General features: G+C 35.4%; 1 protein-coding gene across 2 annotated transcripts in view; it reads right to left on the bottom strand.

Moving 5' to 3' along the window:
- Positions 1-23,662, bottom strand: part of ANLN (anillin, actin binding protein) — a 54,843-nt gene that overhangs the window by 20,120 nt on the left and 11,061 nt on the right. Inside the window, exons 4-21 of one of the 2 annotated variants that reach the window (XM_079931079.1) lie at positions 21,449-21,828; positions 20,076-20,304; positions 17,814-18,004; positions 17,432-17,539; positions 13,782-13,905; positions 9,566-9,676; positions 8,626-8,855; positions 7,778-7,923; positions 7,355-7,502; positions 6,880-7,015; positions 6,049-6,231; positions 4,950-5,076; positions 4,249-4,297; positions 4,100-4,156; positions 3,455-3,493; positions 3,197-3,218; positions 2,180-2,283; positions 1,377-1,430 (exon numbers count right to left, since the gene is read on the bottom strand). In XM_079931079.1, the coding sequence (XP_079787205.1) occupies positions 1,377-1,430; positions 2,180-2,283; positions 3,197-3,218; positions 3,455-3,493; positions 4,100-4,156; positions 4,249-4,297; positions 4,950-5,076; positions 6,049-6,231; positions 6,880-7,015; positions 7,355-7,502; positions 7,778-7,923; positions 8,626-8,855; positions 9,566-9,676; positions 13,782-13,905; positions 17,432-17,539; positions 17,814-18,004; positions 20,076-20,304; positions 21,449-21,828 (2,438 nt within the window). The remainder of the gene's footprint in view (positions 1-1,376; positions 1,431-2,179; positions 2,284-3,196; positions 3,219-3,454; positions 3,494-4,099; positions 4,157-4,248; positions 4,298-4,949; positions 5,077-6,048; positions 6,232-6,879; positions 7,016-7,354; positions 7,503-7,777; positions 7,924-8,625; positions 8,856-9,565; positions 9,677-13,781; positions 13,906-17,431; positions 17,540-17,813; positions 18,005-20,075; positions 20,305-21,448; positions 21,829-23,662) is intronic. The other variant, XM_079931080.1, reaches the window with a different exon arrangement.

Below are 23,662 nucleotides of genomic sequence, written 5' to 3'. Positions count from 1 at the left end.
ATATTGTATTTGACTCAGGAAGAGACTTTACAGTATTGGACACAACCATTAAACTGATTTGATTTTACACTCAGATTGGGTGGCTGGATATTTAAGTTATAATTTCAAAAAATTTTTTAAGAGAATGGACAAGTAATTTATTTTTAATTTGTGTGACGTTTTAAATTAAAATGGCAGTGAAAAAAATTTTTAAAGAGCAATCAGTCTATATTTAACATATGTCATTGAAATCTCTTTCATTTTAGAGATTCATGAAATCTCTTACATATATAGAAATTGGCTATGGGACAACACTGAGTAAGGAATACAGTTCACAGAACTCCAGTCCTTATGTTTACCTAATTTGCAAATGTTGTTTTAAGAATTTAAAATACGACTTCTCTGGTGGTGCAGTGGTTAAGAATCCACCTCTCAATGCAGGGGACACGGGTTCGATCCCCGGTCTGGGAAGATCCCACATGCCGCGGAGCAACTAAGCCCACGCGCCACAACTACTGAGCCTGTGCTCTAGAGCCCGCGAGCCACAACTACTGAGCCCACACCCTGCAACTACTGAATCCTGCATGCCTAGAGCCCATGCTCCGCAACAAGAGAAGCCACCACGAGAAGCCCATGCACCACAACGAAGAGTAGCCACCACTCGCTGCAACTAGGTAAAGCCTGCGTGCAGCAACGAAGACACAAGGCAGCCAAAAAGAAAAATTAAAAAAGAAAAAAAAGAATTTAAAATAAAACAAAAAGTACTATCCAGCCTTTTGCAAATTAGCATATCTATACACCCACAAGATGCTTGTGATTGATCTTCACAAAGATATTAAAAATCCTAAAAAAAATTTCTATAATATATGAATATATTTAGTATTTTAGCATTAAATGAATTTTAATTTTAAAATTAATAAACAGAGCATCAACTACATAGCAACACACCTATTAGCCAATTAAGACCACAGAAGTTGTCTACTTTTACTTAAAACATTACCAATAGTTCTTTCAATAAAGAGGAGGTCAACAATACTGAATAAATTTTAGTTTTAGACATAGTTATTAATTTGGCATTTGGTACCCGGAAAAATCAATGCTGAAGTGACGATAGAATCTTAAAGAATTATAACATGAAAAAAGAATATAAAAGCCCAAATACCAAACAGGCATGAAAAAAACTAGAGAACTTTTAAGAAAGCTTTAAAGAATTATGAGACTAAAGAAAAAGATGCCCATCTACAAGGATCTAAAGAAAGAATAATTTACATAATGTCCTTAATTATTCAAAATAACCAAGAAGACATGAGAGTGGTTAGTAAAACAAATACATAAGGGCCAAAAATTAAGGACTAATTTTTAAGCTCATTAATTTCAAGCAAAGAAAATATGGCAACCTTTTCCTGGAACATATAGCCCAGTAGCTCTCGCTCTTTAACATCATAATTTATCTAAAACAAACAAAATAAAAGACAAAGAGAAAAAAAGACCCAGAATCACTCAATTTGTTAAACTAGTTGAATTACTAAATTAAAAGTTACATGAATTTTTTTAAACATCGTTATATTCTAACTACAGAAATCTCTTATAATATTTTTAAATAGTCTGTATTATACAGCAGAAGCCGACACTAGGACTAAAGTTTGCCTCTACTTCTCTTACTACTTAAAATGGTCTCGTTAGCTATTAAATATTTAGTCTTTCCAGTGTGGTGAAAAAGCACTCAATATGGTAGTGACACTACACAGATCTGAACTATGAAGTCTTAAACTTGGAAAGTACGGGAAGGAAATCCCTTAGATTCATGAGTACTTTTCCAAGAAATTAATCTATCTTTCCCTATCTTGTCAAAACTAAATCCAAAAAATGTTAGTCATTTCAAAATATTGGTTTCAAATGGGCAAGAAACTATGTTTAAAACTGTAAGCTTAACATCTATATGCAAGAAGCAATACTTTCTTAGTCAGAATTGACACTTAGAATAAACCAATATATGCTGCTTTGAAGACTTAACTATTAAGATACAGGGGAGAAATACTTCCAACATCAAAAAACATATCATGCAGCTAAACCCATGTCTAATTAAAATGTACAATTCTGAGAACATACATATTCAGCCAAAGATTTCAAATACTTGAAAGTAATGGGACATTTTCATGGGCCTAATTTTTCTATAAATAAATAAATAAATTTGGATTACCTTGTCCAGAGCAAATTTTGTGTTTCCTACTGAAGATAATGACAGCATGTAAGATCCAACAAGGGCAAAGTTGCTGGTACGCACAGCATTAAGACTGGCCATAACTAAAGAAAAAGGAAATGAAGTTTAGTTCAGAGTGACTTTGGTAAGTATAAATAACAATTCCTCACCCCACTCTAACAGAATGAAATTAAACTGCCACAGAAAAAACTGCTTCATTTTCCTCCATCTCTAAATATGGAGGTGGGGCAGGGTGGGGGGAATAAAACATCAACACATTTCCTAATGAAAGAAAACTGTTAAGTATTTATATTTAATGTAAGTGAGGTACAGGCACATCTTAACATTTGAGACAGATGTGTTTTTAAAGATATAGAACCTAAAAACGTGTGCATAAAAAGCAATTTTCCTATGAGAGATATGAAAACCTTCACTGCTGTAGTCTAGGATGACATAATGAGCAGCAGGACTTTATCTGCACGGTTCTTCTTAGTTATTCTCTTGTGCCAAGAAACAGAGACCAAAAGTCCAAAGGTGAGTGAAACCAGCTCAGTCCTAATCCCCTTTGGAAAATTTAGGCCTAACGCCACTCTGGAAAAGTCTTCCCTGGCCTACTGGCACTCCAGTTTCCAGTGAACTAGAAAGATGCTTTTCTGACATGATGCGATGCCAGTCATGATCAGTAAAGTTAAAACAGGTGAACTCCTCAGTGTGGATAGCACAAAACAAATCTACAGAACAAGAGAAGATAGGGTGAAGAGTAATGCTACCTGCTGCAGTTGTCAAGTGACTAGGTATCCTATGTGTACTGCCTGCTAGAGCCTGAGCAATGTGCTGTTTGGTGGCCCGTGGTGGTTTCAGACAGCAGGTTATTCTCGCCAGTAATCTTATATGTTACTACCATACAGAAAATATTCAAAGGAGAGTAAGGTAAACACTCATAAATCAAGACGGCTATATGTATAAGTATGCGATTGCTTATATCCTAACGTTTCAAATAGTTCAAGATTCACTCACCTGAAGAAGGAAGGGTGCTTTTCTAAAAAAAAGGTGTGAAGAAGGACATAAGTTATTTTCTTTATTTGATACAAAGATTTAAATATTAAGTACAAACACTACAAGGACTATATTTCAGAAAACATTATTTTTTTCCTTTTAGGATATTTTAAAGATTCCCAAAGCACTTAGGGTTTAGAAATGGTTAACCAATTTCCAATCATATGTGTAAGATGAAGATTTCTCAAGGAACTTCAACTTCCAAAAAATTCTACTTACTGTGGTTACAGATGTGAGAAGTCGCTTAGGAGTAATAGCCTGGAAGAAAAGATAACTTAGTATATTTCCTATTAAACATTATGATTAAAACCAACCAAACTTGAGATTCTCCCACACAGAAAATAACTCTTAAATATCAATACGTTATACTTGAGTCTTTTATTCCGGCTTTACCCACACTGTTATTCCTTTTTGTTAAAGCTAAATAAAATTCTTTTAAATGATGATTTAGACAAAGAACAAAAGAGCAAAGGCTAGGAAGGACAGAAACAAAGCTGTTTCTATTCCTCATGCCTACAGTGACCACATCATTCTTAAGTCTGGTTTAGAGGAGCTAGTAAGACAAGAGTTCAGAGGAAAGGCCTGAGAAAAGTTTAAAGAGATAATAATAGTTGTCAAGCAGATATGGAGAAAACAGAATTGTCTAGCCTGAGTAATAGCGGTAGCTTATACTTAGGGTCATGGTCACTCACTGCAAGTTTACTCTCAGTATTCATACCTATACTTATTATGTGCAGTAACTAGAAATTTAAGGCATAAAAATGACCCAAAAGCTTGATAATTATTAAAAATTATACATAATTGTAACAGACATTATATCTCCTATTTCTGATTATATTTCTACTGGGTTTCTTTCATTCTCACCTTTGACTTGTATGCTTTTTTCTTCTTATCAGGGCCTGAGGGATCTTTCGTTTGTACCTACACACAAATCCAAAGTATAAGTAACTTAAAATCTGATGTCTTTAAGAAAAATACACTATTAGTTACTTTAGAAAGCTTTAACTGCTTACCAAGCTGTAAACTTCAATATTTATTTCAAAGTCATTTGACACATCCCGCCTGGAAAAATAAAAATATCAAATTATGCCATTAAAAATTATGCCACAAATACTGTTACAAGGCTGAGAGTAAAGGAATTCACTGTGTTTTAAAACTAAAGACAATAGTTACAAACTATTAAAGAATATAAAAACTGGTAAGAACAGTCTATTTTTTCCTATAATACAGGTCAAACATTTTCTTCAGCATTTTACAACTCAAGATCTTAAATAATAAAAGTAGTTTTTCTTCCAAACTAGATTTTGACTCTAGTTTCAAAATAAATCTCTGACACTAAATATAAATGTCTTTCACTGAGACTTAATGTTAAGTACATTAAGAGATTTAAAGTATATATTAAAAAATTGTGGTCCAGATTTTGCATGTGTGTATGTGTGTGTGTGTGTGTGTGTGTAGTAAATATATATGTTAAAACACTTCAAAACATCAAATACCTACAGTCACGTGGAAAAAACATGCTACTCAATGGAAGAAAAGATCGGAAACATAAAAGAGTTAAACCAACAAATTGAAAAATGAGTTATTTGTCCATATAAAAACAATACGCATACTGCATTTCAAAGATTATAAATTCTACCTGGATGCTTAGACTGTATTAACTCTATTAAAAAAGAAAAGTATGTGTGAACCATCAAAAGCCTAATTTACTTACAAAGTAAATGTAGTAGTGAATGTTAGAGCATCGCCATTAAGAGAATTTGAGGTACTTGCTAATGGTGTGGCTACCATATTTTCAGCTCCTGCTTTTAGTATAATTAAGAAATAGTAATTTGCTGCATCTGTAAGAAATAATCACATTACCTAATAAGCACAAGCAAAATCAGATTTAGCTAATTAGCATTCTGGAAGACCAAATGAATAAAGTAATACTGCAACTGATTTACATAAAATTCATTTCAAATTTTCTAAAGTCAACTTTTCAGACACAAAAAGACATGACATAAGCAGACAGACATGTTCCTGGAACAGCATCATCAAGTCTCTTCATTTTAAGTGAATTGAAATAACTTCGCTACACATTCCTCAGTTTCTGCTGACTTCAAATTTTACCTATTGACCCGAAATTCTTTAGCTAATAGTATACATCTCAAAAGGGTAAATTCTGGCTTGTTATTTCAAAACTGAGATTAAAATACTATATTTCTGTGAAAGTTACCATCCTGCCCTATTTTTCAGATACTGGTGCCATAACCTCCTTTACCCACTTCGTTTAAATATGATTTTAAGTAGAATACATAGCTTAGAAAAGTTTATTTATTCATTCTAGAGGAATAAAGGGAATAAAATTTGAATAGAAGTATCTACACTGTGATGCTCTTCACTCCCACAACCAGTAATTCAGGATTCAAAGAACAAATTTACATGACAGAGTGAATTTTAAATAGAATAGAGTAAGTAAAATAAGTTCTTTTAGATGCCGAATACTTTCCACAATAAAATTAATGCAAGTCAAATGGTCTGTTTTATCAGAACAACTCATCTTAGTAATTTATTTTATGTTCAATATTATGTTTAACAAGCCTAACTTTCAGTTAGACCTATGTCTGTTATTGCATGGATCAGTAAGAACATATATGAAATTTTCTTGGTTATTTTTATACACCCATCTACATAAAAGGAACTAAAGGCCCGAGATACAAGCCTTGTGTCTTCATGCATGCTCTACTTGTTCCCATTTGCACAATTCCAATCTAGGTGAAATTCATAATTTAACATATGATCTAGAAGTGAGTAAATAAAAATTACCATACCTGGTTTCTGAACTGTACTGCAGACAAAATCTGCTTTTAGAGGCAAGCGGATTTCTGACAAAGTAATTGATCCTTTGGAAGGGACAAATTCACTTTGGGATATGGGACCAGCATTATTCTTCCTCTGAGGCCCTTCATTCTTCAACTTATTCAACTCATCAATCAAAAGTGTTCTCTTCTCAGCTATGTAGAAATATTCAAGTTAATATTTCAAATATTAAAACTGCAATTGTTTCTAAATTAAACCAATTCAAGAAAATGCACTCATGTGACAACTGTATACAACACCAAAGACAAAATCAGTAACTCTTCCTTCATATAAATAGATGGTAGGTAGTTAGGTAAACCTAGATTGCTCAATCTGTTCACAAAATCCTTGTAATTTAATACTTCAACTTTTGGTCAGTTTTCTTGCATGGTTAATCTCTCCACCCTAACATGCCCTGTCATCCATCACCACACATACACACAACAAAATTCACGTACTTATTTTTAGCTATACATATATAGACAGGTACAGAGACAGAGCATGTATGTGTGTGTGCATAAAGAGTACGTATGTGTGTGAGTTCATGTATTCATTCTTAGCATACTCTTTACACTTCATTTCTTCAAATGCATTCCAGGTTCTTTCACCTTTTCATGCAAACTACACCTTATTTTACATGTAGTGTTTTCACAAACCTTGTAAGAAACAAAAAATAGATCAGCTGAAACAGATTATCAAAAAAGCCCTTTCTCTAAAATTAGAAATTTCTGAGTATACTAGACAAAATGAGTTTTTCCTGGTTTGAAATTGTGTTGGAATTGTTTCAGGTGTATCACACATACTTGCAATTAGAAGAAGTCTTTCTGCTTCAGCTTCTTCCAGTGACCCTTTTCCATGGTCTTCATCAACACAACAGTTAAGAGCCTGGCTAGCCTGATAGATCACTGTCTGCTGCAAATTTATTTCATTATTGAGCTCCTAGTGAAACCAATGAAAGGAGGAGAAAAACTCACATTTTTAATCACCATTTTCACTTTATTTAAACTTTAATTATAATTTATCCAATTGGGTAATTTCCAAAATCTCCAGAGAGGGAAGTCAAAATGTTACAGTTTCATTGTTCAAGTTTCTAGACTATGCACCAAAAAAAGAGGACTTTTCTCAAACTGAATTCAGGAGTAAGCTCCTGAGCTCCTACATGTCACACACTGTCCTAGTCACTCAGGATACAGAGATGAATAAGGCTGGGCTCTTGTCCTCAAGGAGCTCACCATCTCACGCTGTCAACCTTCCAAATCCCCTTTCCACAGTACATACCTGCATTTTCTGTTTGATGTTAACCTGACAAGGAAAGCCATTCTTTTTTTCATTCAATTTTGAAGTAACATCTTCCTTCCGAACAATCACCTGCTTTATTGAAGGACGGTCTGTTTCTTTGACTCTTTGAGATCTATATGCATCAATGCTTCAGGAAATAAGTTATACTCTATTAGAAATCCAGCAACACACTAAGCACTATCCTTTGTTGAACATATCAGCAGAATATTGATATTGCAACATATCAGTAGAACACTTCACTAGAATGGAAAATGCCATTGGGTGAAAGAGAGTCTTCCCAAAGCTATTTCAAAGTTTTATAAAGATTAATACTAATAACACTATAATTATAAATAACAAAACTTGTTATGTCAATCTAAACCATGACCCTTAGTGAGTGAATGTCTTCTAAGATGTTCTCACCTGTAAGGAAGATCATGACCTTCATGACCTATACTATCACCAGACTCAGCTCGAGGGACACGGGTTCTTTGGAATTTTCCTGGCTTTGGACTTTCATCACTTATGCTGGTGTCTTTCAATTCCCAGCTAGGCGAAGAAACTAAATTCTGCAGGAAGGCACATCAGATATTAGATTTTATGGATGACATTGATTCTAAATGAGAAACCTGAGGAATTGAATGACTTTATTACTAGAAAATAAACATCCAATAAGTTGACCGATTCATCATAAAAACAAGGCAAACTTAAATAAGTTCCTAAAATGTATACGAATAAAAGTTCAAAGACAGCTGAAGCCTACACTTGTAACTCTTTTTAAAAAATATTTCTAATTGAATCAATCTCCAAAAAAAGGTGCAGCTATTCAATTTAGGGTGATAGCTTATAACAGTAGAGTTAGCTCTCAATAAATGTTAGTTATCTATCTGGTGCTAAATACTAATATACTAATATGACCTAATATGCACTTCACCCCCATGATGTAGGTACTATTTTTAACCTAATTTAACATTTAACTGTGGCAAAGAGGTTAAATAACCTGGCCCATAAACATCGCTTCATGGCAGAGCCAGGATTTGAGCCCAAATGTCTGGCCTTTTAAGCCATGTTACAGTTTGGATTTCATCTAAGGGCAAAAAGAAACCACCGAAGAGTTTTAAGCTCTCTTTTAAGAGAATTAACATCAGGTTTGCAAAATACCCCTGGCTACTGAGTGCCAAATCCCCATGCACCAACTAAAACAAAAAGGGACCCCAATTCTACTTAGTTTCTTTATGTGCTGGGCCTGTTTACATTTAGTCCTTTCTTACCTCTGGACTTACCACACCAACTGTCTGTGCTAATGGAGCAAGTAAAGACATCGAGGAGATATTCAGTGCATCTTCCTGTTCGCTGCTTTCTGCATCTGCATTATCCATCTCCTCCTGGCTCTTTTCCACATCTAGTTCACCTTCCTCTAGGACATCACTGAAGATGTCATTAATTACTTTTGAACTGTTGATATCATCATCCACACTCATCTCAATTTCACGTACCACCTCTGAAAAATATTCCAACAGGTAAATACTGTGATTCAGACCTTTAAGAATTAAACGGATAACAGAGAAGACCTAACATTCATATGCTTACTCAATAAACAGGAAGAAAAAGGCCTATGAAAAAGTACCTCCTAAATAAACAAAACAAAAAGAAATAGAATACTACTAATATAAAGTTCCAATAACATTTTCTAAGTAATAAAGGTGGGAACTATCAAAAGCTGATTCAATTCTTTGGGTTTAAGAAAGAATATTAAAAACCCAGACTGCAAGATAATAGCCAAAAGCTTCAGATTTACAAAAAATATTTTTTCAAATAATTCTTTTTCTATTGTTGGGAACTGCCCTTTCACATTGCAGTCAATAATAGGAAAATATTAACATCACTTAGGGCAGGGGTCACAAATAAACTTCAAGGGCCACTGATTCCTCTAACCATACATGCAGAGTGTGGAAGGGCAGCACATTTCCTTTCCCTTTGAAAGTGAGTGATAGCCTTAATCAGATTTTCACAGGAGCCTGGGACCTAAAGATAACTGTTCACAGTACTGTAATTTGTGAAAGCTAGAGTATTTCCGAGTGGGGAAAAAAAAAAGAATATTATAAAATCATATTTTGAAATATAGAACACTGCATATTTGAATATGAGAATACTAATTCTAGCGTGTCCAGAGTTAATAAGAGACAAGGAATGAAAACAACAAAAACCAACCAGTCAGCTGTTCAACCTTTGGGTCTGATGTTACTTTTAAGGACTTTTCCTCTTCTAAAAACAATGTTATTTTCAAAGGGCTAGACTTCGTCATTTCACATTCAGTAAAACCTAAAAAAATTTAAGGAAAAACCATATGAATATATATATAAAAACTTAGAGTTTTTCAATTAAGGAATCTTACATATCTTGTTTTCTGATTATAAAGCTATGCATTTCAAATCCAGAAATGCATAAAGTAGAGAATCCCCCAAAACACCTGTCTTCTCTTAACTTTCCCATCTCTCTCTTCTTCCCTAGAAGAGAAAGGGGACACTAATATTACCAGGTTATTATTTGTTCTTCCAGTTTTCCCCCTATGTATACATATGTATATATCCTTTTTAAAAATTTTCCCATTATTTTATCTTATTTTATTTTATTTTTTAAACATCTTTGTTGGAGTATAATTGCTTTACAATGTTTTGTTAGTTTCTGCTGTATAACAAAGTGAATCAGCTATACGTATACATACATCCCCATATCCTCTCCTTCTGGCGTCTCCCTCCAACCCTCCCTATCCCACCCGTCTAGGTGGTCACAAAGCACCAAGCTGATCTCCTTATGCTATTGCGCTGCTTCCCACTAGCTATCTATTTTACATTTGGTAGTGTATATATGTCAATGCCACTCTCTCACTTTGTCCCAGCTCACCCTTCCCCCTCCCCGTGTCCTCAAGTCCATTCTTTACATCTGCATCTTTATTCCTGTCCTGCCCCTAGGTTCATCAGAACCATTTTTTTTTCTTTTTTAGATTCCATATATATGTGTTAGCATATGGTATTTGTTTTTCTCTTTCTGACTTACTTCGCTCTGTATGACAGACTCTAGGTCCATCCACCTCACTACAAATAACTCAATTTCATTTCTTTTTATGGCTGAGTAATATTCCATTGTATATATGTGCCGCATCTTCTTCATCCATTCATCTGTTGATGGACACTTAGGTTGCTTCCATGTCCTGGCTATTGTAAATAGTGTGATCATATTATACATGCTGTTCTGCATTTTGTTTTTCGCTTTTTAAAAAGTGTCAACAAAAACACTTAACTAGCAATAGAAAAACACTACTTCAACATAATAAAGACCATATATGAGAAGCCCACAGCTAACATTATACTTAATGGTAAAAGATTGAAAGCTTTTCCTCTAAGATCAGGAACAAGACAAGCTAGAGATAAGCCCACTCTCACCATTTCTAGTCAACATAGCTTTTTAAAAGTCCTAGTTAGAGCAATAGGCAAGAAAAAGAAATTAAAAGAATCCAAATTTTAAAAGAAGTAAAATTATCTCTGTTCACAGATAACATGATCTTATATACAGAAAACTCTAAAGATTCCACATACAAAAAAACTGTTAGAATAATATACAAATTCAGCAAAGATGCAGAATACAAAATCAACACAAAAAAACCAGTTGCATTTCTATATACTAACAATGAACAATCTGAAGAGCAAATTAAGAAAACAATTCCATTTACAATAGCATCAAACAGAATAAAATACGTAGGAATAAACCTAACCAAGGAGGTGATAGACTTGTATACTGAAAAGTACAAAATGTTGCTGAAAGACATTAAAAAACACACAAATAGATGGAAAGACATCCCATGTTCATGGACTGGAAGACTTAATATTGTTAAGATGTCAATACTACCCAAAGCAATCTACAGATTCAATGCAATTCTTATCAAAATCCCAACAGCACTTTTTGGAGAAATAGAAAGTCTGTCCTAAAATTCATATGGAACTTCAAGAGACCCTGAATATCCAAAACAATTTTGAAAGAGAACAAAGTTAGAAGACTGACATTTCCTGATTTCAAAACATATTACAAAGCTATAATAATCAATATAGTATGATACTAGCATAAAGATAGACATATAGACCAATGGAAAAGAAGAGAGAGCCCAGAAATAAAACTTCACATATATGGTCAAATGATCTTTAACAAGGCTGCCAAGATAATTCAATGGGGAAAGGGCAAATGATGTTGGGAAAACTGGATATTTACATGCAAAGAATTAAGTTGGACCTTTATCTGATGCCATATCCAAAAATCAACTCAAAATGGATTAAAGACATAATGTAAGACTCAAAACTATAAAACTCCCAGAAGAAAACATAGAGAGAAAGAAAGCTTCATGACATTGGATTTGGTGATGATTTCCTGGGTATAACACAAAGCAGGCAACAAAAGCAAAAACAGACAAATGGGACTATATCAAACTTAAAAACTTTTCTGGGAGCGGGGGCAAGGTAGCAGTAGGGGATTAAGAGGTACAAACCACTATGTATAAAATAAGTAAGTTTCAAGGATATACTGTCCAGCACATGGAAAATATTTTATGATAACTAAAATGGAGTATAATCTATAAAAATGTTTAATCATTATGTTGTACACCTAAAACTAATATAATATTGTCAACCAATTACACCTCAATTTAAAAAAAAAAGTTTTGTGTATCAACCTACTGAATGTGAGAAAATATTTGCAAATCATGTATTTGACAAGGGGTTAATATTCAGAATATAAGAACTCCTACAACTCAATAACAAAAAATCAACCTGATTTAAAAATGGGCAAAGGACATGGACAGATGCTTCTCCAAAGATGATATACAAATGGCCAACAAGCATGCAAAAAGCTGCTCAACATTTCCAATCACAGGAGAAATGCAAATCAAAATCACAATGAGCTAATAACTCACACCTATGAGGATAGCTACTGTCAAGAAAACAAAAAATAACAAGTGTTGATGAGGGTGTGGAGAAATTAGAATGCTTGTGCACTATTGGTGAGACTGTAAATAGTGTGACCACTATGGAAACCAGCATAATAGTTCCTCAAAATATTAAAAATAGAACTACTGCATGATCAAGCAATCCCACTTCTGGGTATACAGCCAAAAGAATTGAAAGCAGGGTCTCGAAGAGATATTTGCATACCCATGTTCATAACAAAACTATCCACAATGGCCAAGAGGTGGAAGCAACCCACATGTCCATCAATGGATAATGGATAAACAAAATATGGTATATCTACACAATAAAATATTATTCAGTCTTAAAAAGGAAGGCAGTCCTGTCACACATTTGACATGTGACATGTCAACATGGATGAAACCTGGGACGTTATGCTAAATTAAATATGCTAGACACAAAAAGACAAATACTATATTATCGCACTTATATGAGGTATCTAATCTATATGAGGTAGTCAAATTCATAGAAACAGAATGTAGAATGCTGGTGACCAGAGGCTCAGGAGAGGGAAAAGGGGAGTTGTTGTTTAATGGGTATAGAGTTTCAGTTTTGCCAAATGAAAGTTCCAGAGATCTGTTCCTCAACAGTGTGAATATACTTAACACTACAGAACTGTACACTTAAAAATTGTTAAGATGGGGCTTCCCTGGTGGCACAGTGGTTGAGGGTACGCCTGCCGATGCAGGGGACGCGGGTTCGTGCCCCGGTCCAGAAGATCCCATGTGCCGCGGAGCGGCTAGACCCGTGAGCCATTGCCGCTGAGCCTGTGTGTCCAGAGCCTGTGCTCCGCAATGGGAGAGGCCGCAACAGTGAGAGGCTCGCGTACCGCAAAAAAAAAAAAAATTGTTATGATGGCGAATTTCAGTAATATGTTTTTTTACCACTACTGTTTTTTTTAATTTAACTGCCTATGATATATTAAATGTCATTACATACAAAGCTACCTTATTCATTTTAAGCGGCTACATAATACTTGATTACATGTATTTAGCACAATTTATTTACAGTCTTCTACTGATCTGCATTTAGGTCATTTAAATCTTATTACTCTTACAAATGGTGCTACAATTAATATATTTGTACATACACCTGTGCACACTAGTTCTAAGAATTCAACTTACAGAAACACTTGCAGAGCACACACACTTTACAATTCAATAGATATTACTGAATTTTTCTCCAAAAAATACTTATAGTAATTTACACTCTCATCAAGTGTATGCGTTCTCACTCTGGAAAGATAATTAAGGAAGAAGGATATTGCATGGCTAGAAATGAGAAGGTAAGTGGAAATGAAGAAATGAATCTCTCTTTTTACACTAAAACAGCATTTCTGCTTTCCAATCCAATTTCCAAAACTATGGTAGACTGAAATCTACATTTTAAGTGAAGGAGAAATAGAAAACGCTTACCCGTAGGTTCTATACTAGAAGGTTGTGCTGGTGTCTGATTTTCTGTCACCTTTTCTGTTACTGGAAGTGATGGGGTATTTGGACCAACTTGTTTTCTGAGGGGAGTGTTCTGACAGTGAATTTCCTGCAAAAAGCAAATGAAGAGATAAACTTTACCTCTCAAAACTATAAATTTTGTCTTTTTACATGTCATTAAATGAAACAAGTAAGAGTCATTGTTCTATATAAGCTTCCTCAGAACAAAACAGATAATGAATGTGAAAGGGTCCAGCCATGTTTAGAACACAAAAGGCCTCGGTGCTAGTTCATATTCTTGGTAATTAATAGTAAGTAAAATCTTTTTTAGAGACCAGTAGGCAAGAGAGAATGAAAATCCACATCAGAGTTCAGCTTTAGATAAACCAATTCAGGTGAAAGCCACATATTGGGAAAAAATAATTGTCTCCTCAGAAAGAACAAAACAAATACAAGCAAAACCACACGCCACTTCCTCAACCCTTTCTAGCCACCACCTCCTTGCTCCCTTCCCTTTAGAACCAAACTTCTGAGGACTGCCTATACTCCTGGACCCTGCTCTTCACCCACTACCACCTGCATTCTACCCTCACCACTTCATTAAAAGGCTCTGCCAAGTCACAACAAGCTCCTTATTTCAAAACCCAGTGGTCTCAGTCCAGTCTACGTCTGACAACAAACACTTGGCAATACCAACCACTCCTCCCTTCTGAAAGGCTCTTTCTTCCCTTGACTTCAGTTACGCCATACTCAACTGCTTTTCCCTCCCATCTTCTGGCTGCTCCTTCTGTGGGTACCACAGATGAGTTCTGAGGTGGGGAGACCCCTGAACTCCCCATTACTGTGTTCAGAATTTTCTTTACATGTATATGTGCAACTGTCTGGGGAGGGATTCCACAGGTTTATCAGGAATCATTTAACAAAAAAATCATTTAAGAACGGTTGCTTTTTATTTTCCAGAGATGTAGAAGGAAAACCATGAGACTATGACCTACCGGCAACCAAGTGAAGAAGGTGCTTCAAACAGAAGAGAGTGATTCACAATGTCAAATGCTGCTAATAATAGGTCAAGTTAAACACCTGAAAACTGATTACTGAAGATCACTGGTGAATTTGATACGGGTAGTGGTGAAAGCCTGAGTGGAGAGATCAAGAGAGAAGGGAAGAGAAAAACTGGAAGATACAAGTAGAGACACCCTTTTGGAAGAGTCTGGATGAAAAGGAGGCAAAGAAAGGGAGGGGAATAGGAGATCAAAAGAGTTGTTTTTGTTTTAAGATCACAGATAATAGCTTGCTCTATGCTGATAGGAAGGATTAGCCCATTCATTCCTTCTTCCAAAGACAAATTTACTGTGCTCCTACTGTGAGTCAAGCACTGAGAACATAGACAGAGATGAATAAGGCTCTCATAGACAGTGGTGAAAAACAAAGTTAAAACAATTATAGGAAAATAAATATTCCAGTGAGGTAAAAACAGGATGACATGGGCCCAAAAAAGCAGGAGGGGGACTGGGAAAAGGGCCAAGTAAAAAATTCCAGAGGGAATTAAAATTTAACCTATTCTTAATGAAGCAGGAGCTCACCACAGAGATATTTCATCCAGAGAGACTAGCAAGTCAAAGACAAAGAGATCTGAAAATATGCGTACACTTGAGAGACTACAAATAGTCTGCATGGCAGGACTGAAACACACATGTGGAGGAGCAGGGAAGAGAAGCCAGATTTCGGAATGATTCTAGATATCAAGCCAAGCACTTTAGACATTTTTCTGATGTTAGCTACGGGGAGCTCTCCAGGATTTTAAGCAAGGGAATACATGCCTATCTGCCTTCTAGAAATATTTTTCTAGCAGCAGTGGGTTAGATGGACTGGAGAGAAGCCAGACTAAAAGCAGGGTGTTCACACAAAGCTATGTTAATGATTAAGGCAATGGCAGAGGAAAATACACAAGACAAGGAAGCTTGGTGACATACTTAGAAAATATATCACTGGATGTGTGTGTGCTTATGTGTGCATGTGCTAGAGGCCAGCAGGTGGGAAGACACAGTAACAAGAGGAAGGAGCCAAGGAGGTACTGCCAGATTGTTTTAGATGAGGAAGTATAGAGTAAAGCCCTAAGTGAAGACAGAGACTACATGGGGAAGATATTCCAGCAAAGCATAGAAAGCTCTGCCAGCCAACCAAAGCTCAACTAGAGTTCAGGAGAGAGATGAGGGCAGAATAGCCAAGCATTATCAGCATTTCTGTGATTGACTGAAGCTAGGTATGAGGATGGGAAAGAGATGTTCCAGGACAAGTGAGACAAAAAAAATGGTCGAGATCAGGACCTTGAGAAACATGATTTGTTAAGCAACGGAACTGATAAAATAAATAAATAAATAAAATAGATCCTTCTCAAAGAATAAATGTATTATTCTATTTCTACTGGTAGCCACGTTAAATATAGTTCTATTATTTTTAGCTTAAAAATACATCCTAACACAGGAAAATTAAGAGGTACAAACTTCCAGCTATAAAATAAATGAATCACAGGGATGAAAGGTACAGCACTGGGAATACAGTCAATAATAATGTAATATCTTCGTACGGTGACAGATGGTAACTAGACTTATTGTAGTGATCATTTTGTAATGTATAGAAACATCGAATCACTGTACTGTGCAACAAGAACTAACATAGTGGTGTAGGTCAATTATACTTCAAAAACAAACAAAATAACTCATAGAAAAAATGATCATCTTTGTGGTTACCAAAGGAGGGGGTAGGGGAAGGGGGAATTGGATGAAAGTGGTCAAAAGGTATAAACTTCCAGTTATGAGATGAATAAGTACTAGAGATATAATGTACAACCTGATTTACATAATTAACACTGCTGTATGTTATGAGAGTAAATCCTAAGAGTTCACATCACAAGGAAAATATGTTTTTTCTATTTCTTTAATTTTGTATCTATGAGATGATGGAGGTTCACTAAACTTATTGTGGTAATCAGTTCATAATGTATGTAAGTCAAATCACTAAACATTTACAGTGCTGTATGTCAATTATATCTCAATAAAACTGAAAGTAAAATGTGTATATACATATATATATATATATCTCCTAACACAGTATTTTGTACACAGTAGGCATGTAGATGAAACAAAAGATAGTTTAACACAGTAGGGATTTTGTTGAAGGCTTACCAATGAAATTTGACCAGAAGTAATATGAGTAAAGAGAAATCTGGGAGGTATTTGGTGACTGAAAGAATTACAGATAGTCTAAAAGTATGGTATTTGGAGAGAGATATATAATCATTAATGAGAAAAGTAGATTCTGAGAAACATTTGAAAACCAGCATCTAAATAGAATGTTAAAAGGAATCTGAAATCAACTGAATGATGAGAATACCTTTTAAATTTGATTTTAAGTAGGTCATCAGTAAACATGGTTAAAAGTTCCATTAAATGGCAAAATATCACAAGAGAAAAGCAAAGTTGGCATGAACATTTAAGGAGTTTATGAATGGAAAGCTGCATAGTTAATTGGAACAAGATAGTATATTAAGAATTATTTTACAATACAGAACCACAAGTTAAATCCCAGCACTACTTTGGTAACAAGTTCACTTTTACATTTCTTGTTTACATTACCTGTTTGGTTTCTAGTTGTTTGCTTCTTGAGTTTTCGCCTTTTTCTGCACTCCATAAACTGCCCTTGTCAAATCGGCCACGAAGACATGCTAGTTCTTTTTGACGTTCCTAAAATCATCAAAAGCTCTATTTTACACAAGAGCCAAAAATATGTTTAATAATATTCAAATTCTACTAACCTTGTCCTCAGTTTTCAGGTTAAAAAATTCACAATACACACAGAATATAGGACAATAATATTTCTAATTTGAAATAAGTGATACAGAGAATCAAGATGCTATTTATCTCCAGTCAAAAAGACTGGAGTCAGAATTCACAGTTTGACTTCTAGGTTCTATGCTCAGACCATGTAATGAATAACGTTAAAAGCAGTAAGCCATACCTGCTTGAGCTGTTGTGCTAAATGAGTAGTAGATGAAGATGCGTTTTGCTTGAATAATCTTTCTTGTATGGCCTTTGTATTTGGAGTGATAATGGGAGTTCTATGGGGTGTGCTACGAGCTGGACTTTCTTTGCTGTGCTCTTGACAACGCTCTCCAAAGCGTTCCAGGAAAGGCTTAATTCCTGCTCCTCCTAAAAATGCACACATTTTTGGGAGGCTGTTTAGAATAAGTAACAATTATGATTTCTATGGGAAAAGTTCTAAATCCATTTCAGCTCCAAAATGCTTTGATTCTACTAGGAATATTCATTCAGAAAGTAAACAGAAAGAAAATAGTTCAAAAAACTTAAAAAAAGGGCTTCCCTGGTGGCGCAGTGGTTAAGGGTCTGCCTGCCGAGGCAGGGGACGCGGGCTCGTGCCCCGGTCCGGGAATATCCCACATGCCGCAGAGCGGCTGGGCCCGTGAGCCATGGCCGCTGAGCCTGCGCGTCTGGAGCCTGTGCTGCGCAACGGGAGAGGCCAGAACAGTGAAAGGCCCGCGTACCACAAAAAAAAAAAAAAAAAAAAAAAAAAGAAAACTTAAAAAAAAAGTTTTTTTACCACACTGTTTAATTCCATGTCCTAAAATTTGTTTTATAGGATTTAATTCTTTAAGAAAAACAAGAAGAAGAATTTTTAAAAAGTAGAGTAAGAGGACAGTAGGGATTAGAAAACCCTTAAACTAAATAATCAGAACCTAGATGATTGGAAATTGACTGTATGTGCACTAATAATAACCCTAACAACCAAGTATCCTGGCCATGATAACCCAACTGCTAATATTTCTACAGCCCAATTTATTTTCTTGCTTTTAGGAAGTCTAACATGGAAATCCAGTGATTAAATCCTTTTTCTCTTTCAAAAATAATAATTAGGGATAATCTACTTTATCAAAGGATGTCTTGATTTTATAAAGTCTTAAAACAGTACTCATTTAAAATAGTATGAGATCCATTTAAAATAAAACAAATGGGATATATACCACCTCCATTATAAGAATGCTAGGGTTGCACTACATAAAAGGAGGTTACCTATATCATTAACTGGCAAACATTTTCCCATAAATAGCCAAAGAGTAAATATTTGGGGCTTTGCAGGCCATATGGCCATTGTTACAACTACTCAACTCTGCACTGAAGCATGAAAGCAGCCACAGACAGTAAATGGGCATGGCTGTGTTCCAATAAAACTTTATTTGCAAAAACAGGTGAAGGGCAGAATTAGACCCATGTCCAGCAGTGAAAGTGCCGAGTCCTAACCACTATACCACCAGGGAATTCCCAACAATGCCCTTTATGTCGTTCTTATCTACGCCATAAGTCTTTAGAAAATTGGGCGTCATAGTCCAATTTCACATGGGGATTTTGCTATTGTTTCCAGTTCTCATTTTGGCTCATCTGGAAACTGACTGCTGGTTTCTACTTACCCCATAACTAATGGATTCCCCACTCTCATCTCTCTGACTACTTCTCTTTTATGACGAACTATTATTTCTGGAGAGATTGTATTTTTAAGAAGTTAAAATGTAGAATTAACACAGTCTTTCCGAAAGCAATTCTAATGAAAAAGAATATAGCTCAAAGTACACTATATTACCCTATATTTGAACCATATTTTTTTAGTCCTATGTTTCTCAACCAATAGCATGCGGGGGTATACCAGAAGGTGTAAGTCACCACAAGATAAATATGGACTTCCTGGAGCATCAGTTTACCATAGTAAAATTGAATTTTCTTATGTATACATTCGCATACAATATACACACATATAAATTAAATGGGAGTGGAGTCATTTGTATACATATTCCCTTCCCTTTGCTACTATGGGTGCTTTCATAGTGAAGTTTGAGAAGCACTGCTTTGCACGCTTGGTTATAAGAACGCTTCTCCATTATATCCTTAAAATGTGATTTCCAGTTGTATATGCTTTGTCTGCATCAAAAAGTATAGAAGAAAGTATCTAGCATGGTCATTCTAGAAAAAAGCATGTTTAAACTGTTAAAATGTAACAAGTTAAACACTGACCAGTAACTGGGCTAGTCTACATTAATGAACATTCATTCAATCAATTAAAGCTGACTTTGAATAAGTCTCACTTGATATGTTCAGGCATTTGCCCTGGCAAACCAACACTGTACCATGAACAATTGGATATTTAAAATGCTAAGAACAGACACACTGAAAATAGTCAGCAGTACTTTAGATTTTTTTAAAAATATGTTACCTGGTGTTGTAGATTTGTTCTTAGGTTGAGATTGCAGACAAATTTCTCTGTTTAGTTCCTCCTTGGGCCGAACTGTCCGGGATACAGGTGACTTCTCAGTTGATTTTGACACCTCTGTTTTAAGAGGACTAACAGAGGTTTTTTGAAGTAGTTCAGGATTTTGTACCTCACAATTTTTAGCACTGGTGATGGATGTAGTAGAAGATTTCACTGGGGAAGAAGTAGCTTTCTGAAACATGATAATACTTAGGGTAAATAACAACATTCACAATATCTAAAGGTAGTTCCTATAAAAAAACAACTCATATCCTATATGCTCGGTAGCCTTTATGTAAACTCATGAAAAAAAGTTTCTTACTCTCTAATAGATCAGACCAATTTGAAAGGTTTGAAAAAAATTAACTTAGAAAATGCCATTATTCAAATTATAATATGTAGTTTAGTCTGCATAATATACTGATAGGTAATTTACTACGAGGGATAGGGTCACTCACTATTTTAAAAAACAATTTCTTTTATATTATCACACTAGTACCTTTATAAATGTTAACTGTATTAGGTCAAATTACCTATATATTTGCATTTTAATTAAATCAATATTAACTTGACAAAATTGTATCATGTACTTGAAGGTGAACTATAAGTTATTAAGTACTTACTATGTGCCAAGCACCATACTAAGTGCTTTATGCACATTATCTCATTTAATCCTCCCAAACCCTTTCTTTCCCAATTTACAAATGGAAAAATAAAGTTTTGCAAGATTAAGTAACTCTCCAAAGCCACAATTCTAATTATGTGGAAGGGCTGGGATTGAATGCAGGTCTGTCTAATTCCAAAACCTGGCTCTACACTTAAAGATAATGCTCAGAAACACAACATTTTTTTCTGTTTTGGTTTTTTCATATTTTTTTAAAAAACGTTGAGATAACACATGGGCAAGGTAATCTTTCAAACATTTCAAAACAATATACAGTAAAGGTATCACGCCCACCCTTGACAATTGCCTTCTAGAGGTAACTACTGCTATAGTTTTCAGAGATATTTGATGTCTTTCTTGTATTTATACACATACATAGAGCATTCTAATAGAGAAAGTAATTTTCAGGCTCTCCCTGATGACTAAGAAGAGGTTCCACCATTCCATAGTATATACTTTGGAGTTACATTAAATTAGTGTAATTTAGTTGTCAATTGCTCATTTATCTTGGGACAGAATACCAAATTTATGATTTTTGCTTTCTATGAAATACTCTAAAAATACATATAAACATCCTATATAAAAGTTATAAAATGCATACCTACACATATATATAAATTATGACTCATAACAACAAAAAAAGTTTCCAAAGACCAAAATTATATATACTTACCCCAGAGCTGGAAATTGCAACATTAATCAAAGATGCACCCACAGCACTCGAGGATGAGGCTTTATTCAAAGAGGCATCGCCATCCCTTTGGGAACAGCATGTAGCTTCCTGCTTAACACTGCTGCTATTGATCCTAGCAGATGCTCCACTTGCAGAGGAAAATTTGGATAAACAAGTGGTACCAGGCTGTTCTTGGACACTGTTTTGCTTTGCAGATGAGTTTTTTACATCATCTTCCCAGGAGCAAATAGTTGCAGCAAGGTTGGCTAGACGGCCCTTTCTCCCAACTGGAGTTGCTGAGGCATCTGAAAGGGATGGTTTGGGAGGGGAGGTAGCCTCTGATGGCATTGCTGAGAAGGGTGAGCTTTCGTGTATATCATCTGAAAATGTTTTAGAAGTTAAAATTCATGAGTTATATATGTGTGTAATAAAGGGATCACTCAAAAAAAAAAAAAAAAGCTTTTCTCATATGCATGAAACTACCAAACTGCTTAAATTTGACAATATATTTTCAAATCAGATACTTAATCCAAATTTAAAAAAGAAAAAAAAAAAGAACACTTTGTTACACCTATTTTTTTTCAATTATTTGATGGATTATGAATCTATAAGACACCATAGATTTAGGTTATATTTTTAGGATTAATTTATGATGTTATAACACTGCACAACTTAAGATTACATATTCAACATATTTGTTTTAAAAATGTATTAGACCAGTGCTGTACAACAGAACCTTCTGCAATGATGGAGATGTTCTATATCCATGGTGTCTAATACAGTAACAACTAGCCACATATGGCTAGTGAGCATTTGAATTGTGGTAAGAGCAATAAGAAACTTCATTTCATTTTAATTAATTTAAGTTTAAAAGCTACATATTGCTAGCGGTTATGGTATTGGATAGCACAGGGTTAGACTAATATGTTTTTCTGCACAGTTACTTCATTGGGAGATAAATCTCAAATAAGCAATACTTAACTTACGAAGGCCTGTATGCATAGAGTATACAGGGCAGTCAAAGTTCACGGCACTATCTATTCCAAAAATTCAGCCAATGGAACAGATAGCCCTCCTGCTGTCCAAGGCTTATAATTCTGCCAGAATTCTCAATTCTACTCCTCCAAAACCTTCTCAGGGATCTCGCTCCAAATAACCCCTTCTTCCTTTCTACAAACTTTTTTTTCTACACATAAATATGCTCAAGTCTCTCTCATCTTAAAGCTAAACCCAAACATCCTCTCATCAATGTATACCCCCTTTTAGGTACTGTCCCTCTTTCCCTGCACTATATTCACTCACCACTCAACTCCCTTCAACCTGCCTTCTGCCTACACCACTGCCCTGAAGTTGCTTTTGCTATTTTCACCAGATGCCCACACACTTTGTGGGCCTTGTATTTCCACGTGACATCATCCTCTATTAGTTCTGTCTTTGCGGCCTGTCCTTCGTGGTCTCCTTCTAACTACCAGCTACCTCCATTTGACTATCCCACGGACACCGCAAATAATATATCTGAAGTTGAAACTGCCCCCAACACATTCCTCCTCATCACGCCTCTTCCTCCCTTCTCCCTTACCATCTACCACCCAGTCATTAAGTCCCACAGATTCTATCTCCTAAATCTCTCAAATGCAGCCTCCTCTCCACTTTCACAGGCCTTCATCATTATGCCTGAATTACAGCATTGGCCTTCTAACTGGTGTTCCTGCTTGGAATCTCTGCCCTCGTCAATCCCTCCTCAATTCTGACGCCCAGAGTGACCTTTCTAAAACATTTGCCTACTTAAACTCTCTCAGTTCCTCTCTATCACCTCCTGCTTAAATTCCAAATGCTCTGGACCCGGCTGCTTTCTTCAAATTCATCTCTTGCTTTTCTACCACATGAACTATATACCAGAATACCTACTCTTTATACACACAGTATGCTCACGGTACCTCTGTGCTTTTCAACCGTTCTGTTGTTTTTGCCTAGAATATCTCCACTGTCTGAAGCCAGCTGCCCCTCAAAGTCCAGGTTAATTATCTCTGCCTCCTCCAGAAAAGATTTCCTGACCACCACCCTCCCTACAATACCTTTTTGCATACCTTCATCATTTTCTTTAGAATAAGCACTGTCCTCTAAGTAGACGACAGTTTTACTGTTATGTTTTAGGAATGGGCTTAATAGCTCTAGCTCCTCTAACTATTCTTTGTCAGAAAGAAAGGCTTCAGA

Source organism: Stenella coeruleoalba, assembly GCF_951394435.1.
Source record: "Stenella coeruleoalba genome assembly, chromosome: 9".
Classification (NCBI taxonomy): Eukaryota; Metazoa; Chordata; class Mammalia; order Artiodactyla; family Delphinidae; genus Stenella; species Stenella coeruleoalba.
The sequence above is the reverse complement of the archived record's forward strand: the minus strand, read 5'-3'. Positions and strand labels throughout refer to the sequence as shown.